Consider the following 20511-nt stretch of genomic DNA (forward strand, 5'->3'; position numbering starts at 1 on the left):
ATGAGGAGCGGTACGATCACGCCTTCGCCTTGCCACGGTCTCGTGAAGAACCTGAAAAACATTAAACCACAACTGTAAGCCCGAAAGCTTAGTGACTGGTCCGCCATAACATATACCATATACGCATAACCAGCCATAACATATCCGATCACAGAACATCCATGCACTTCGGGTCTACTGTGTGACTGGTCCGCCGCACCGGCCAACAGTCCACCTGGTCCACCCTCCGAGTCTAGCCATATACATCGAGTCTACAGTGTGATTGGTCCGCCCGCACCGGGCCTTCAATCCACCCGGTCCACTCTCTGAGTCTACAGTAAGACTGGTCCACCCGCGTCGGGCCTTCAGTTGGCCTGGTCCACTCTCCGAGCCTCGGCACGTCTGGTCCGCCCTCTTGGGGCCTACAGCCTATCCAGACCGCTCGCTGGGCCTTCGGGACAACCGGTCCGCCCTGGGTATCTTGGCCTACAGCACAAAGCAGGACCCGCCTCAACCCAACTCCAGTCCAAACAACCATGTGCACATAAACATACAATCATATAACAATTCACAGTCAACAAACCGATCAAACAGATCACATAACATATCATCATCCTAACCAGGATACCGACCTAACCGATCACTAGCATAGCATCACCCTACATCTCAGGATACTGATCTCAACCAGGTCTCTAACATATACCATCCTAGCTACCAGGATGCAACATATCAAAGCAATAATATACAACAAATACCCGGATCTCAATCCGATAAAGGGCCGGCCTTGGTGCCTTAGAGCCTGTTGATATAGTGAGGATAACTCACCTCGAAACTGTCGGCTGAACGGATAACTCAAGCTGCTCCGACTACTGATAGGATCTCCACCACTCGCCAACCACCAATACACTGAACTTAAAACAATATTCAATAATTACCAAAATGCCCCTGGAAATCAACTGGTCAACCCTTGGTCAAAGACAAGGTCAAAGTCAACCCCTGACTGACTCTACTCGCCAAGTCAACCCGATGACTTGTCGAGTCCCCATACACAGAACTTCCCCAATCCGCGACTCAACTCGCCGAGTCACCCCGAGACTCGCCGAGTTCAGCAACTCTGAGTCCACTCGCACACAACTCACCGAGTCACAGCTCTACTAAAAGATACTTAGACCCCTCGACCAGACTCGCCGAGTCCAAGAACAGACTCGCCGAGTCTACGACTATCTTCAACCTACTTGCCGAGTTGTTCTTCCAACTCGCCGAGTTGTTCTTCCAAGTCGTCGAGTTCCAGCCTATCTTCAAGCAACTCGCCGAGTCCACCCATGTGACTCGCCGAGTACCACCGGATCTGAATCCATACAGAGGCTTTCCAAGCCATGCAGATGATCCAAACCATAGATCTACCCTTCCTAAGGCCATCCATCACGTAAAGTGGCAAAATTTACGTGAATCCAAGGAAATCTAGGCATTTTCACTCTAGGGTTTGGGTTTGGGACAAGATAGCTCCTTCAATCACTCAAAAACAGGGACTTTTATGCATTCTAACCCTTCTCCATTCCAAATCTGAGGTAGCAACCTCAGATGTAACCTCTAAAATCCAATACACCAATGGATATGATCTCTAACACCTCCAAAAATGATAAATCTAGATAATAGCAGCTTAAACAATGAAATAATACCTCAAAAGGAATCTCCAAGAGAAGATTAATCCAGATCCTTGCAAAGCCCTTTGATCCAAGTCTCTTCTCCTTCAAGATTTCTTCAACAACCACTTCTCCAAGCTCTAATTGCACTCTAATCCGTCACAATCACGTCTTAGGGCTATTTGGACTTCAACAGAGGGTAAAGAGGCTGGGGAGAGGGTATAATGTTCTTTATATAGGTCTCATCCTCCGGATTTAGGGTTTTCTCCACTCAGCTCCTACTCGTCGAGTCCATCCGCTGACTCGTCGAGTCGGCCACTTAACACGCGACCAAAGTCGCGACCCTACTCTCCGAGTCCCCTCATGGAGTCGCCGAGTTCCCCTTCCAAATGTACTCTTTTAGCCCTTCAACTTTACTCTTGATATTCCGGGATGTTACAATGTCATTGACCTTCCCCGAACCCTTTGTTCGAGGATAAGTATGATTATCTTCTGATGAAACACGATTCACCATCAGTGCACCTTTTTCAACCTTATGTCTAATGTAGTGATATTTCCTCTTGATGTACCTAGATCGACCATGATCTTTAGGTTCTATTTTCAAAGCTACTGGACCTTTACTGTCGAAGAAAATCTCCATTGGTTCTTGGATTGATGGAACAACTACAAGATTTCCAATAAATTTTTTTAACCACTTAGCCTCCTTAGCCGCCTCACTTGCTGCGTTGTAATCTGATTCACAAGTAGAGTCAACGACCGTTTGTTGTTTGGCAATTTCCAAGTTACCGATCCACCATTTAATATGAAAATCTAACCAGATTAAGAATAACTATTATGTCGATATGTTTGAAAACTTGCATCACTATATCTACTTACCTTAAGTTCATCATTGCTGCCAAAAATAAGATCATATCTTTCGTTTTTAGTAAATACTTAAGAATATTCTTCATTTACGTCCAATGAGCTAAACCAAGATTTCGATCTACTAACCATGCTCAAAGCATAAGCAACATCAGGTCGAATACATGTCATAACATACATGATAGATATTATAGCCAAAGCATATGGAATCCGACTTATAGTATCTATCTCCTTATAACTACTCGGGCATTGAGACTTGCTCAACTTACAAGTATGATGCATGGGTAAGTCTCCCTTCTTGGAATTTTTCATATTGAATCTTTTCAATATTTTATCCAAGTACGTACTCTGACTTAATCCTAGTAACCATTCCTGCCTATTAATGTATATTATTATACAAAGAATATATGTAGCATCTCCTAGATCCTTTAGCAAAATATTTCCCAAGCCAAAACTTCCCTTATTGAAAGGTTGGAATATTGTTTCCTATTAGGAGTATGTCATCTACATATAGAACTAGAAAAGTTACAATGCTCCCACTAGCTTTGACATATACGCAAGATTCATCTGCACTCCTAGAAAATCGAAACTCTTTGACCTTTTCATGGAAGCAATGATTCCATCTACTAGATGCTTGTTTTTGTCTATAGATGGACTTCTCAAGCTTGCACACCTAGTTAGGGAATTTTGCATGTACAAAACCCTCTGGTTGATCCATGCGTGCATCCTCATCCAATTTCCCATTAAGGAAAGAAGTTTTCACATCCATTTGTCATACCTCATAATAATAGTGAGCAGTTATGGCAAGCATTACCCTAATTGACTTAATCTTGGCAACATGTGAAAAAGTATCATCATAGTCAATCCCTTGGGTTTAAGTAAAGCCTTTTGCAACTAGCCTTGATTTATAATTTTGTACATTACGATCAATGTTGGTCTTTTTCTTAAAGATCCATTTCCACCCCACTGTCTTTCAACCAGGTGCATGATCAACCAAAGTCCACATTTGGTTATCATACATGGATTTGATCTCTCTGTCCATTGCCTCTTTCCATTTAGCAGCTTCAGGTCCTCCCATTGCTTCCTTGTGGTTAGTTGGCTCATCCAAATTTATTAGTGTTTCATCACTAATAAATCTATCACCATATGAAGATATGGAAACCATAGAACGAAGGCATCATGCTAACCCTACTAGACTGACAAAGAGCCAACGAATTGTCAATGGGCACAATAGTTTCATTCTCATGTTGAGAGCCAGTATCTTCAAAACTTACTTCATCATATGAATCTTGAATCTCTTCTAGATTAGTTCTGCTCCAACTGCCCTCTTTGCAGATGATCTCTCTTTCATGAAAGACTCCTTTTTAAGCTACAAAAATCACATTGTCACTGGGTTTTTAAAACAATTATCTCACCTAACAAGAAACTCACCTTGATATATGCTAGTGAGGGAGGTTTCCATTTCCACATTTCATGAGGTGTCTTAGCAGCTTTCATAGTTGGAATAAGATTTAGGATATTAGCGGTTGTTTCTATGGAATACCCCAAAAAAGATATTAGAAGTGAAGCTCAACTCATCATGGAATGAACCATATCAAATAAGGTCCGATTATGCCTCTCATCTACACCATTTAGTTGTGGTGTCCTAGGAGGTCTCAATTGTGAAACAATTCCACATTCCTTTAGATAGTCATTAAAACAATGCCACATTCCTTTAGATAGTCGTTAAACACGATAATAAGATACTCACCACCTCTATCAGATCGTAGCATCTTTATCCTTTTTTCCCAGTTGGCTCTCTATTTCGTTCTTATACTCTTTGAACCTTTCAAAAGTTTTTGATTTATGTTTGATTAAGTAATTGTACCCATATCTTCTATAATTGTCCGTAAACGTGATGTAGTAGCGATTTGCATACTTTGTGGTAGATCTGAATGGTCCACACACATCCGTATGGATTAGGGCCAACACATCTTCATCTCTTTCATATGAACTAGTGAAACATGACTTAGTCATCTTGCCCAACAAATAGGACTCACATTAATCGTCTGATTTTTGGGTATACGATTCCAACAATCCATCCTTTTGGAGTTAGGCGATGCGTTTCTTGTTGATGTGCCCAAGACGATAATGACATACGCATGACTTGTCTAAACTATTAAAACAACCAATGTTATACACATTGTTGCCTAATTCCTTCACAAAAACAATACTTTCGTGAACACCATCACAAGATAAGCTTTGAAAATAAATGCACCATTAAAATAAACTAAAAAAGTACCATCATTATTATCAAAGACATAATGATATCCTTGTCTAAAAAAAGCATGAAAATAAATTATGTTTCTAGCTATTTCTGGCTAGTAGAAACAATTATCCAAATCAACCCTAATATTCTCAAATAAAGGCTAATAAGTCCCAATCTTGGTAACAGTCGATCTTTGTTTGTTCCCTATCATTAGACTCAGCTTCCCATGCTTGACCTCTTCACTTTCCTTTAGTCCCTTCATATCAGAACAAATATGTAAACCAAATCCTATATCAAGAACCTAAGAATTTGAAACACTAGTATTATTGATATGAAAAGAACACGTACTTGAAGAAGATCCAACCACTTTGGCCTAAGCATCTTTCACTTCCTGCAAGTACTTGGGGCAGCTTCTTCTCTAATGTCCCTTTTGGCCACAATGAAAGCACACGACTTTGTTTGGATCAACAACAGGAGGAGTGTTGAAGTTAGGCTTTGTTTTTGTTCCTCTAGGCTCTCCACGATGGACCTTCCCTTTCCATTTGGATTGGGTAAGGGCCTTTCTCTTTTTCCCTTTGCTTTGTTGAATAGCCATGATAGGCGTACTTGCAGAACTGTTGGAATGAGACATCTTCATTCCTGCCTCAGCTATTTTCAACAGATTGTGAAGCTTAATTAATATGGTCTCTGTATTTTTCAAATGATAGGTCAATATGAAATGATCATAACTACTGCACAAAGAGTTAAGGACCATGTCAATGGCAGGATCCTTTTCAAAGTTCACATTAAGCTTTTCCAATTTTTCTACATCCCCTTGCATTTTATGTATATGAGTGCACACAAGTTCCCATTCTTTCAGTTTGAAGGCCATTAGGGACTTGGCCACTTTATAAAGATCTTGTATCACTTTCTTGTGGAACATTTGAGATAAGGTCATGCTAAGTTCATATGGCATGTAATCCTCATAAGTCTTTTGGAGCTTAAGTGTCATAGTTGCAATCATAGTGCAAGAGACCTTGGTGGCATCATCCATATGTTTATCATAATCAACAAATTCCTCATGAGTGGCAGTTTATTTGTTGATTTTTGGAATTGGAGTACTGAGAACATATTCTTCATTCTGATAGGGAATCATCATCTTTAGATTCCACATCTAGTCCATGTAGTATGGACCGACAACTTTGTCCTTAGTAAGGATCGATAGTAGGGTGGAGTTGTGGCTTGATGGAGAAGGGGGAGGAAGTTCTCCACTTGAAGACATTTTATTTGAAAATAATACAAGATTTTAGTTAGTTGACTTAATCCTTGATATTTTAACACAAATTAATATCCAAGTATAGGATCCAATAATGCAATTCAAAAATAAGAAAAGGGATATCGTAATCTAATCACAAATTCATTTAAGGTAGGTAATGCATTATACAAATTTCAAACTATATGAAATTCGTAGATCATTTGAGATTCAATGAATCTTATCAATGGCATATTTCATATCAATTATGCTCTTCGATTTGTGACTGGGATGCCGAGGATCACAAATAAAGATGTGAATAATCATGCAAACCTACTTGACAACCTCAATCTCTTTTATAAACTCAAATAAATGTGTCAATAAACCACAAACACTTAATTAATTAATGATAAATTTTGAGTTTTTCCATCAATACAACTTTATAGAATTAGTGTGTTGGTTAACAACACATGCTCCACTAACGACAAATAAAGATTGATATGCGTTTTCATTGATTAGCATACAATTTTACATTTTTTTAAAGTAACTAGAGTGGTAATTCATAAAAGGTTCTCTTATTTATAGCATTATACTTTTAATGTAATTATGTCCTATTGAACTTATACGGCTAACGACCCTCCACCATATAAAGGAGTGATGGTTGAGTGCAGACACCCAATGGCGATCATTTTGTAGACCGCTTCCTTAAACTTTCCTTATAGTATGGCTACGTGAATGAGGCCTCCTATTGGTTCAACTAACTCACGTTATACATATAGTATTAAACCTTTAATATATATATATATATATATATATATATATATATATATATATATATATATATATATATATATATAAGTGTGTATTTTAAACATTTAAAATTTAGGAGATCAAAATTACCAATTTAAATATTCAGATTTTATCCAATTAAAAAATATCTTTAAATATAATTATCCTAATCTAGATCTTAATTATAAAAAAAAAAAAAAATTCGCTGAACAGGATGTCCTCCACGATGTGGCAAAAGGCTCCACATTGTGGCAGAAGACAAATATACAGATTAGGCAGTTAGCCATGACGTAATAGAAGAGCCCACGTTGTGGCGACGAAACAAAATGTCGATTTTGTCTATTCTCCGGTTGTTCAAGTTCAATTTTGCACATTCAATTGTTAAAAATCAAACGTTTTGATACCACTAATGGGTTTTACATGTAATAATGCGAAAAATATCTTAAAATCATAAGGGTACATGCAACATAATTGGATCAATGTTATAACTCTAATGAAGCAGCCAACCATTAAACAACAAAATTCTAACCCTAGTAGAAATCGAAATTCATAAGGATAATTAACATACCTATTATTTGTTATTGTAAACAAACCCTTTGATCAATCCAATAGTCTCTTGAAAACTAGCTTCAATTGTGTGCAAGCCTCTAATGGTTCACACCCACAATACAAGAACTCTAGAAGATTTAGGAAAGGGGGGAGAAGTATCAAATTTTCAGCTTTAGCTTGTTTGAATGCATTGGCTGAAAATTCCAAGCCCAAGGCCCTATTTATAGATGCTTAGGAAACACCTAGAAACCCTGATTTGAACATAAAATAATATTATTTCAAATAATGTAATTATCTTGTTACTAGTTTATCCTCATGAAGACTTCCAGAAAGCTCTGAGAGAGCCTCCAACCATCAATCACAAGGAGTGTTCTAGAACATGTCCTTTGCTCAACTTTTGAACAATTAAAGTTATAGTCCTTCAACTTTAAATTAATTCTAATTAAACAAACATTAATTCCAAATTAATTTTGATTACTTCTAAATTAATTATAACTATTTATAATTAATATATTACTCATATTATATTTTAATAAATCATTTATCTCTCTATAAAATCAATCTAGGCAATTTCTTGGTTATAAAACCAACCAAGAGGGGCTTTACTTTCATCAATATTATATGAATTTAGTTAGGACCATAGAGAGCTTAACACATCAATAATGTCCCTGAAACTAAGCAAGTTCATGTTTTTGTTCCATGATTTCACTACGACAGGAAAGCCACATTACACTTTAACATATGTTGGCTCAAATAAACATCGAGGCTCGCATCAGATCGTCCCACACAACACTAGCAACCTAGGTCTAAACAGGACGATACAACAAATTTTTTTAACTAGATTCAATTTTTATAACATTATTTCAAGTCTTTCAAAAAAAGTTAATCCTAGTCATTTTTCATTATTTTTTTTTCAGTATGCTTGTTATTCATATATTCAACCCCTACCCCACTTTTAACTCATGCAATGTCCTCAATGCATTCTTAACACAATTAAAGAACATAAAAGTAAATAGAGAATTGGAACATACTCCCAAGGGATAGAAGTGGCGAGGTGAAACGGAACATTGTATGGTTGACATCTCGCAGAATGGTTGGATGTTTGGTACATGTGGACTTTAGTAGGAATACTCTTGAAATGCACTGCGAAAACGCACTTCAAATAGCGGTAAAACAAATGAAAAAAAGTGTTACTAAGCTTTACCATGCCACGGCAGAGCGTATCCATGTCTTGGGATTCAAATAATGCATTTCTAAAATCGACGAAATCTTTGTGGCCATGTCGTGGGCACGTATAACCACGTTGTGGTTGCTGGGAATTCGGAAAAGCATAGTGATAAATGCCATTTTATGCATCTTTAAGGATAGATTTTATTAGAATTTAACATCATATTTGTACATTTTCATGTCATTAGTTTAAATAATGTTCAACTCATGACTTTTATCAGAATTCTTGTATTGCTAGCATGTTTTATGTCATTTTTAGATATTTCGAGTAGAGCAGTATTTTAGGAGCAACTGGATGCATATTTGGAGCCTAAATGGAGTTCAAACTGAAGGAGGGTTTTAAGGAAATCTTAGAAGCTATTTTGGTTAAGAAACATTCTATTGAATTGATTTTACGGAGATAGATTGCTACAATCTAAAGCCTAAAGGATGTTGCAGGCAACTTTGATCCCCTAGTAGTATTTTAACCATATCTCATGACTCGTAACTCCGATTGACAAGATTGAAAATGTTTTGGAAACTAGAGAAAATTTCAGATGACTTTAATGTTTACTTAAATAGAAGAATCGCAGCAGAAATGGGCCAAAAAGCCAAAAATGAGATTGCATTTTTCACTTCTACAATCGCATAAATGCATCGAACTTTCCCAAGGTCGAAATAAATCATCTGCAAGTCTTCTCAAGAAAAAAAACAAGAACTACGATCACACTTTCCACTTCTAAGATCTCATTTTTACGTCACGACTCCTGAAACTTCATGAATAGAATCGTACATCATTTAGGGGCAAATCTGGAAAAAAAACCTTAATATCTGCGATCGCAAATCTAACTTCTCCGATTATATATTTCATTAACTTTCGTCAGAAGCTTCTCTCTTGCATATAAATATGGCCCTCATTATCAGATTCGAAGGTTAGACGGTTCCGAACGGCGGAAAACACTTCTGAAGGCGATTTCTGATACCTTTCAGCGATTTCTGAAGATCGTAAGGATGCGAATAATCTTACACACTTATTTTAGAAGATTATTCAGTTAATGTTTCTCTTTATTAGTTTAGATTCGTTTTTTAGCCACGTCTCGCTAAACCCTAGTTTTCATTTATGCATAGACTAGTACGTTTCACGTGATTAGTTATCAAATCTAGCTTTCTTATTGTGTTTCTATATATATTTTTTTGTTTTGAGCTTGATGAACATTTTATTTTAATTCTTATTAGTCTGATCACGTTTGATAAATGCTTCCTATGGTGGTTCCTTAGGCGATATGACACCAACATAAATTCGGGAGTTGATCGAGAAGCTAGCGATAGAGTCCAAGCATTCCGGAAACGAAGAAGAGTTGTATATTTATCAGCTACGAGGTGTCAAACAAGTCAGTAATGCTCATATGGAGTCCCAAATTTATGAGTTGATGAAAGCTATACTATTATTAACAATGGAAAAAGCAGCTGCGAAGAAACAGTGTGGTATCTTCTTGAATACTGAACATCCAACATATGTGTCCAATATTGCAAGAGGATGTTGCTCCAGTCAAATCTGTTGGACGATACTAGCAACATAAGATTTATAACTAGCCTCCAAAATATTATGAGAAGAATAACTGTTCGCCAAGACAGAAAAGAAACACATAAATTGAATAAAAATAAGAAAAACAGAAACTCTTTGCACATTGCCTAAGGCATGGCCAAGCGTGACCACGACGTGGCGAGCTGTAAAACAGAAAAATATTAAATCGAAAAAAAAACAATAAACTAACTTTGTATTCAATAAATTTCACACAAATAATCAATAAATATAAGCAAAATATGATCAACTAACTAATGAAACCATGCATCGACAACGACACCAAAAACTACATATGCAATTTATATACTAGTTTTTAATTTATAAACTAACTATCTAAACTAGCTAATGTGGTACGCAGTGTTACTAATCAAATAATAATATAGTAAGAAAGTAGGGTCTTGAACACAAGGGGAACAAGAATAATTAAAAGCTAATTTATCTTCTAAAGTGAACTATATTAAAACTAATTAGATAAGGGTTTTTCATTGGTCTTACAAGTCCATCTTACATAAAAACAATTATCACCAAAAACGATTAAACTAACACAAAGCAATTCAAATTAAGGTTTAAAGCAATATATTAAAGAGACTTCCATTTAGATATGATTCATACTATTCCTATGGTTGATTTCTTTGAAAGTGCAATGGATTAAGTTATTTGTTGCTTATCGATTCCTAAGTTGATTAAATTTTATGATCAAAAGAAAAATCATTTAGAAAAACTATTGAATTCATACATTGATCAGGTGGACAAACAAATAAGAATGCTAGTATTAATTTCGAGTTATGCTAGACTTGAACTAATGTTTGACATTAATGGATAATAACATCAATTCAATACATGAATGAATATCACATATTAGCTTCAACATAAATTTACCTACTTTTCTATTTAACCCTAGGTTTATGATAAAAATATTAGTCTTACAACTTTGATGTTCACAAATTCATAAATTCATAACATTAGTCTTAAAATTGAAGTTCACAATGGAAACCATATTGAAGAACAAAGTAAAAAGGTTTTAGAAGTACTATTGCCTTAAATCTCTTCAAAAACTAACCTTCAATCGATATCTGATCTCCTTCTATCTTTCAACACGTCTTTCGCCTCCAAAAGTCCAAAATAACTTGAAGCATAAGCTTGGGTTGGGTGATTAGACAAATATTATATAGTTTCCTAAATCTGATCCCCACACCGTGGCCAAAGCCTCCACGGTGTGGCATGCATTATTCATGCGTGTTCCTAAATTTTGACCTATAGTCGCAAATTTTCTTCTCCCAACGGCGTGGCCAAAGCCTCCACGATATGGGCTTCAGAATCCTTAAGCAATTATGTCTTCGGTTGACCAACTCCACTTTTTCAATGCTTACAACTCCACATTTTGCTTCCTTTTAACCCCGCGCATGTCTTCACTACTACGAAACAAAATTTCAACATATTAAGTACCTTTTGTTCTATAATGAGCATGAATGTAGCAAAAAGTATTAAGAAAATGCATGAAGTACATAAATAATTATGCATATATCATAACTTAAAATTTAAAATATTTTGAGATCACATTTTATTTTGTTTAACATTAAGTAAAGGACTTCCGTTGTATGTTGTTAGTTTTGGGAGTAATTTTTATTTAGTGGAAGTTTAAAGTCTAAGTTTTAAGTATTATATATGGTTAAGTGTGAGTATGCATACACAGCAAAACGGAAAACTTTTTGCCTTTTATCTAAAGTACATAAATTAGTAACAAAGATAATTTATGCAATTTCTCCTTATCCTGTAATTTCTAATTTGTTATGGTGTTGATAAAAGGTGTATAATTATTTGAAGTACATGAAGACAAACCTAATAAAGTTTTGAACTTCTCTGCTTTCACATTTTGTTTCGTGTGAAGGGTCCCAATGTACACTGTAGCAAAGTTGGAATTTTACATATACATTCGAAGTGAAATCTCTTTTTATTATTATATTTGTATTATGTATTCATGTTCAAAGTTCATCATTTCGTAGGACAACATATATTGTAGGATCACTTAGATGTGGTGCTTTTTCATGTCATCGATTAAACCAAGGGCATGAATAAAGGAATCTATAGATTCCAAATCTTTCATTGCATAAACACATGTATATTCATTTGGTTACTTTAGTGTGCAATTGGTGTTGGTAATTATATAACAAAACTACTCACTGACAAGGTGAATGAGAAACATGAAGCATAAATCATAGAGTAAATGGTGATGCTATTTTATTGTATTTAGACCATCAATTTTTTATCTCAATAGTTTTCATCTTCATTGTGTTAGCTTATGAATTATGTTACTAGGTTGCTCTTTTTGTTCTAACACAACATTTTTAATCTTAGGATTGCCTTTACAATTAACATCCAACTATCGGTTTCATGTTGGAAAATGGGAAGTCACTCAAAAGATTGATTCGTTGAGAGCATGTTGTGGATCAAACTTCCATGGGTCTTGTGGTGATAATCACTTGGCATTTATTATATAAACTGAAAATCTATTATATAAGATATTTTTCTAGATTTTAGAATATTTTACGTGTTTTTGAGGAAATTACTCTCAATGGATGATGTAATGTTATTAAGAAAGATTTTGTGTAATATTTTATAGAATATTGTAACTTTGTAGTGTAAACTTTGTTGGGAAATTATTGTGAAATATCGTTATATACAAAATAGTTATTTTGTAGTTAATTTTCTATGAATTTCATTACGAAATTGTTCTGTAGTAAGATCATTAATAATCAGTCCCAAAACCATAGTATCAAGGACTTAAATGATTTACACTACTAGAAAAACAACCTTTTATGACGCGCAATGCGTGTCGTAAAACGCTCAGACGACGCGCAAATGCGTGTCAAGAAAGGCCCTGTCATAACAAGAGACGACACGCTTTTGCGCGTCATCTATAGTAGACGTGCATTTACGACGCAAATTCACGACGCACGTTTACGACGCTTAATGTGTATCAAGGAAGCCCCTGTCATAAAGGAAGACGACACGCATTTGCGTATCGTAACCTTACGACGCACGTTTAGGACACACGTTGCGTATCTTTAAAGCCCCTGTCATAAATGAAGATGACATGAATTTGCGTGCCATAAACTTTATCAACCATTTACGATATACATTTACAACGCATTTTTATGATATTCATTTACGCATAATATAAAAATATGGTAACAAATATATACCAATACAATCAATTTCATTCATAACGTCATGTCAAAAAATTGTAATATATTGGTATTAAGGGGATCCGATTGTACATTGATATTAAGAGGTTTTCCCTAACTATATAACCTAATAGGACATTACTAATAAGGAACACCTTCTTGTTTCTACTTCTTATTGTTATGCTTCTATTTCCACATGATACTTGTTTACATCATCAACACATTAGTATTCAGAAAGGCTTCAAGCATCATCAGCAACCTGTTTTTGACTAGATTCAGATTGGATTGTGAGTTTCTTTTTAATGTTGAAGATTCCATCTGACTGTGATTGTGATTTACTAAGCATCACATTCAGTTTTCCCTTTTATGTCTCTGGTAAGCTCTTGATTTCTACAAATCCTAAAATAATCTAAAACAAAGTAAACACATTTTATTAGGTCTCATATAAAGATTTAGATTAAAAAATGTACAAAACACTCTTGCAAAAGTAAGAATTTTATGAGTCCCTTATAAAGAATTAGATTAAAAAGTGCAATATAAAGTTTTCAAGAATTACCTATCCTCCATATAAAGTTGTTTCCTTCACCCTCGACTCAACCTTTAAAGAAATAAGAACACCATTTACAATTTCATCGGAGAAGTGAAAGAGAGTTTTATCATTGTTACAGATGGAACAAAGGAGGTGGAATTTTACAAAGGAGGGTTGTCACAACCCGAAACCGATGGTGGAAACGTTCGGGGGCGGAGGACGTCATGCGTAGTATCACAACCAATGTATATAGCAAGCATAGTAAACACAAGCATTACATTACGTAAGAAAATTTACATTTGTTGAAAGTAAGGAAATACATGTTTTATATATATATATATATATATATATATATATATATATATATATATATATATATATATATATATACATCAGTTTGAACAAAAGTATAGACGTGACTTCTATATGCACCGTCTTCTGCAAAAGTAAGCGAGGTACATGTCTAACGTGAACCTGAGAATACAAGCAGTTTTAGAAATATCAGCATAAAGATGGTGAGTTCATAAGCGGTTTGTTTCTGGTAAAAGAATAAGTTTCCTTTGGTTTTATGAAAAGTTGTTACCCAAGAAAATCCCATATGTTCTTATAAAAGTAGTTTGGTTATTCATTTGTTATACAGCCTGTTTATGAAAAGTAAAGTTATCCCAGGAAAAACCCTTATTTTCCTTAAAAGTTGGTGGTTGGTTATCGATCCGGAATGAAGTGTACAAGTATCTACCATACTTGTATTGTTAAGTGAAGTTTCCCTGAAAGCTTGGTTATCCTAGAAAAGTACATTAGTTTTAACACGTATATAAAACTAATAAGTAGGTAGTGAACTAATTCCTAAGGGTATTGCTGATACCCTCAAGTAATTAAAACAATTATTACTTTGAGGTTAGTTCACTAGGTTCATTATTACTTAAAAGTAATCTCCATTATCTAAGTTGCGAGTTCCATAACCATACAATAAACTAGATATGGCACGTAACAGGGCCAGTATCGTTTTATGACTTTGTCACCCGTAGACCTGTCGGTCCTACTGTAGCTAGCAGCAAGGTGCGGGATAGTCAGTCCCGTATAGATCTATACACACAAGTCACGTTCTCCCTCCAAGAGATTCTGGTTACAGGGTTAGTCCTACACTCGCGTATCTCTGTGGAGTGTTACGAAGGACGTGTCTCCAATCTTAATGTAACACCCCATTTATTAAATAAATAAATGAATAAATTGATGAGTGTATAGTAGCCCTAAAATCAACAATTTATATAGCAAGGTGTTGGTCCTGGGGGTTAATTGTTACAATTTTAGAAGTTGGGGGTTAAAAGTGTAAGTTCCAAAGTGGTTTGTGAATATTTATGAAGGCAGGGGCTGTTTGGTGAATTATTGGGGCTTAATTTGAATAGATTTTGGAAAGAAAGGACTAAATGGTAAATTCTGGATTTAATTGTAAATATTTCGAGGGCAGGGGCTATTAGGTAACTTTTGGACTTATTTTGAAGAAGATATGGTAAGGAGGGGTAGATGTGACAAAATCGTATGGAAGTTTTGAAGGGAGCGGGGGTGTCTTGTTTCCCTCCCGTATGCGCGACTAACCCAAACCCTAAGCATCAATTCTGGTCGCCACTTCTCCTCCTCTCACTATTTCGATCAGGCAAGGACGTCGCTTGCTGCCCCACCAACGAACGCCACTGCACCTTGCTGTCGGAGATGCGTTGTACAACCGAAGAACCTCCAGAGACGTCGTGACAGTCGACTGAACTACCATTGCCGACTGTTGGAGCGGGAACGTTGATGTGCGAGTTGTGAACAGAAGCAACTCTTGGTAAGGATCTGCACCGCCTATTTATTCCTTCTCTCCGTTCTTCTGACGGATTGGCGCCGGGTGTGTCGGTTGTGGCTGCCGCCGCCCGTTGGCCGCCATATCTATGTATTCCGGCGATATTAGCTGTTGAATATTGGCTGGACTTTATGTGTTGAGAAATTTGCGGGTTGTTATGGTGTTTTTGGGGGACGGTGATGTACTATCTAACCGGAAAATGAAGGGAAAGCCCACCACCACCACCGTGAGGTGGTGGCTACCACCCATTATTGTTTTCTGCCACCCTTCACCACCACCAGCCGCCATAAGAGGTGGTTGTAAGTGTGATTAAGGGTTTGATGTTGAGCATAAGTGCTGATTTCGATATTTTGGGGGTTATATGCGTGTTTAGGTGGCCGGAAAACCCACCACCACCATGAGGTGGTGGCCGCTGTCGTGAGCCGCCACTACCCACTACCTAAGGTGGTAGTGGGTGGTGCTTGGCATATTGAACCCTAATCGGCCCAAATGCTTGATCTTGACTAGTTGGTTGATGATTGGACTAGAAAACCCTAATTTTGGGTTTGTTAGTTAGTTTGGATTTTACCGGGACCCGCGGTTGGACTATTAAATTGATATTCTGAATTATGCGTGACTTCTTTGTGTCAATGGCCTAGTGGAGTGATGGACTTAATGGGCTAAGTGAGAAACACTTAACCCTAATCTTCATTTTATGTGAAAACCCTAATTATACTTGGGCCTTGAGTTGGGCCTTTGTATTGGGCTTTGTGATTGGGCTATTAATGGGCCATCCAAGGACAACCATGTGGACCAGAATACTTAGATGGGCTTTTGCATAAGGCCCATATGAGGGTTTGGGCCCAATTTGGAAAATTGGGTCATAGTTGGGCCATTAGTGGACTTTTGTGGACCCATTTGGTATTGGGCCTTAGTGGGCCCATTGGGTTTGGGTTATTTATAGACCAAATTGGTGGACCATATTTAGACCTAATATGTGAAGGATGGTCTTAGAGTCTTAGATCCTAATGGGGTTAATTGTGGGTTTGGCTTAGTGTTAGAAGCCGGAGTACAACATCAGCATTTACAGGATCTGTTCGCCATCCGAGGTGAATCTTCTCACTATACTTACCTGTGTGGTGATTTGTGTGAGACCGGAGGGTCTTATCCGTGTTATTGATCGGAGGGTCTTACTTACACTGTTGACCGGAGGGCCTCAGTATATTATTGATCGGAGGGTCTTGGTACATATAGACCAGAGGGTCTTAGTACATTATCAACCGGAGGGTCTTATTTGTTTATTATGTCTTATGTGCTATCGTGCATATTGTCTTTGTGACTTATGTTGTTATGGTAATATGTGTATATATTGATCTTATGTGTTTATTAGAGTACTGTGATATCCTGCATTATGTCTATGTGAATTATGCTATGTATTTACTATGAGCTTACAGAGTTAGGACCGGAGGGTCCACATCGTTAGGACCGGAGGGTCCACAGAGTTAGGACCGGAGGGTCCATTAGAGTTGCGGGACTGGAGGGTCCCTCTGAGACACATTGACTAGAGGGTCTTACAGAGTTATAGCCTCGAGTGGCTAAAGTGTATTTGTGGTGTTTTGGGGAACTCACTAAGCTTCGTGCTTACTGTGTTATGTGTTATGTGTTTCAGGTACTTATCAGGATCACAGGAAGGCATCGGCTTGATTGTACACAGAGGATGGAGTTGTTTTCGAGGATCTTGGATTTTAATCAACTAATTATGAACATGTGTTTTTGATAATTGATAGATTGATATTTTATGATATGTTTTGATGATATTATTGTGATTTTAAAAATTAAAAATTTTTATGAAAATTTACGGTGTTACACTTAAGAATAATGAATTTACAAGTAATAATATGGAAATCCCATTTTATGATTAGCGTGAATCCTTTGTGAAATATAAAATATATCATATTATAAAGAATTTCACAAGTTTTCCTGGTTTTAGTTTCAAAAAGAAACTCTACAAGTTAAACGGTTGGCAAAACGGGTTTCTGTGTTAAAAGCATGCTGAACATGTAAACATTTCATATGAAATAAAAGGTTTTGAGTACATGTACCCTTGTACTTTTGCTTGTATTCCCCCCTGAAAGCATCAAAAACACGGAAAAAGGTGTAGGGGTATGAACTCACCAGACGAGGATGTGTCGGGTAGGACTCTAGGTGTCAATTTAGGGCTTGAACACACGCGAGGATCCTATGTAACATGAAGTGATATATAATTGTATCTAATTAGCTATTTAATCACTAATTAAGCAAGTAAATACACTCTAATGCGTGGAAACACTTTATTTCAAGTGTTAGGAATGATACGAGTTGCATCTATGGAGTGTATGGCCTCGATAAGGAGTTTACTCTTCAAGAGTAAGCCCTTAGGGGTGTTTATGGCCCAAAGACCATATCCCCCATGAGTTTACGGCCGTAAACTCATGGGTGGGGTGTTTTTGGGTGTTCAATGGTCTCATACTTCACAAGGAAAGGTTCTAGGGTTGATTCAAGGGCTTAGGAAGTGATCAGGACTTGAAATGACCTTGGAAATGGAGTTTACGGTTCTTGAAGGACCCTTGGTGAGTTTATTGTCGTAAACACATGGGTTTATGGTCGTAAACTCATGTGTGGCTCATTTGTGCATGATTTGGTGCATCACATGAAGGGATACAAGGTTTTAGGCACTTATGCAAGCTTTTGGAGGTGTTTAAGGGTATTTTGACACCTTAAAAAGGTGTTTACGGTTCATGAATGTTCATGGACCATAAACTCATGTTTACACCCATAAAGACATGATTTTGGGGTTCTAAGTTCATGCATGCAAGTTTCTAAGTCATAGATAAGCTTTAGAAGGGTTTTGGAAGGGTTTTGGGGCTTCAAAACCCCCTTATGGGAGTTTACGGTTTTGGGAGGTGTTCCCTAACTGTAAACACAAGTTTTTGGGGTATTTGGATGATTCAACCACAAATATGCATGAATACAAAGCTAAACCACAAGCTAGGAAGGATTACTTACGATTTTGGAGCTTGAATGAGGTGTTTCTTGACCAAAATCGACTTGTAGAGAGAGAGAGAGAGTAGAGAGAGAAAGTTATAAGGAGGTGTGAAAAGGCTCAAATGAAGGCCACTCAACCCTTATATAGGGTTTAAGTTTGTGGCCAGATGGGGATCCACCCAATACCGACGTTAAACGGAGTTTATGGTCGTACCCGATTTAATAGTCTTAACCCGACTTGGTCGTAAACTAAAAACTTTCCCAAATGAATTTGAGGGTGTTTCAAGTGTTTTTATTTCGTTCCGCCACTTAAGAAATCATAATAAAAATCTTAATTGATTTGCGTAACCCAAAAGTTAACAGAAAATTTCAATAAAAATAAATTTAATTAACGGAAATGGGTTATAGTGACGGAATAAATTTTGAGTTGTCACATCATCCCCCCGTTAGAGGAAATTTCGTCCCGAAATTTAGAATGAAGATACAAATCATAGATTTGGAAAGAGATGCGGATATTTCTATTTCATTGAGTCTTCGTGCTCCCAAGTGAATTAGGGTCCCCGCTTGGCATTCCAGTGAACCTTCACTATCGGGATGCGGCTCTGTTTCATACGTTTGATGTCTCGATCCATGATTTCGATTGGTTCTTCCACGAAGTTCAGATTTTCGTTGATCTTGATCTCATTAAGAGGGATCACGAGGGTTTCATCAGATAGACACTTTTTAAGATTAGAGACGTGGAATACAGGATGGATGTTGCTAAGCTCTTAGGGTAATCGGAGTTTATAGGCTACAGGACCGATCCTAGCGAGGATCTCAAAAGGTCCTATGTACCTTGAATTCAATTTCCCACACTTTCCAAAGCATATCATGCCTTTCCAAGGCGATACCTTCAACAGGACACGATCTCCAACCTGGAACTCCAAAGGTTTTCCTCGTTTATCAGCATAGCTCTTTTGTTTGTCTTTAGAGGCTTTCAGTCGCTCTCGGATTTGGATGATCTTTTTTGTTTTTTTGTTGATGATTTTAGGACTAGTGAGAGCACTGTCGAGGACTCAACCCTTGGCTAGTTGCGTGTCCCCTACCTCATCCCAGCACAGAGGGGATCTGTACTTTCGACCGTAGGGGGCTTCGAACGGGGCAGCCTTGATGCTGGTGTGATAATAGTTGTTATACGAGAACTCGATCAAGGGTAAATGGGTGTCCCACGACTTTCCAAAATCGATGACACATTTTCTCAACATGTCTTCCAAGATTTGAATTGTTCTCTCACTCTGTCCATCAGTCTGAGGTTGATAAGTTGTACTCATATCCAGCTTAGTTCCAAGAGATTTCTGAAGGGACTGCCAAAATCTCGAGGTAAATATGTTATCTCGATCGAAGATAATGGACACAGGCACACCATGCAGTCGGACTATCTCTTGAATGTAGATTCGCGTGAGTCTTTCCATCTTGAATGTTTCTTTAATCGGAAGGAAGTGAGCGGATTTTGTCAATCGGTCGACAACTACCCAAATGGTATCGTACCCACTCGGAGATTTGGGTAACTTGGTGATGAAATCCATAGTAATCATCTCCCATTTCCACTCTGGTATCTCGGGTTGTTGGAGCAGACCTGAGGGTTTCTGATATTCGACCTTCACCTTGGCGCAAGTCAGACACTTACCCACGAAGGTAGCAATTCCGACTTTCATGTTTGGCCACCAGTATAGCTTCTTGAGATCCAGGTACATCTTATCCGAACCCGGGTGCACAGAATATCTAGTCTTGTGAGCTTCGTTCATGACAACCTCCCTAAATCCTCCGAACTTTGGGGTCTAGATTCGATCAATGAAACAATAGACTCCGTCACCTCTGATCTCA

General features: G+C 37.3%; 1 protein-coding gene across 1 annotated transcript; it reads right to left on the reverse strand.

Annotated features, from left to right (window-relative positions):
- Positions 1-5149: 5149 nt before the first annotated feature.
- Positions 5150-5722, reverse strand: LOC145050673 (uncharacterized). Its single transcript, XM_078998886.1, has one exon. It carries the CDS (start codon positions 5720-5722, stop codon positions 5150-5152), a length of 573 nt encoding a protein of 190 aa, XP_078855012.1.
- Positions 5723-20511: the final 14789 nt, after the last annotated feature.

This window comes from Lactuca serriola, chromosome 5, assembly GCF_051521515.1.
Source record: "Lactuca serriola cultivar US96UC23 chromosome 5, Lser_US96UC23_V15, whole genome shotgun sequence".
NCBI lineage: Eukaryota > Viridiplantae > Streptophyta > Magnoliopsida > Asterales > Asteraceae > Lactuca > Lactuca serriola.

What these genes read in the sequence shown, in the direction of transcription:
- LOC145050673 (XM_078998886.1), bottom strand. Translation starts at nt 5,722, where the DNA reads ATGACACTTAAGCTCCAAAAGACTTATGAGGATTACATGCCATATGAA.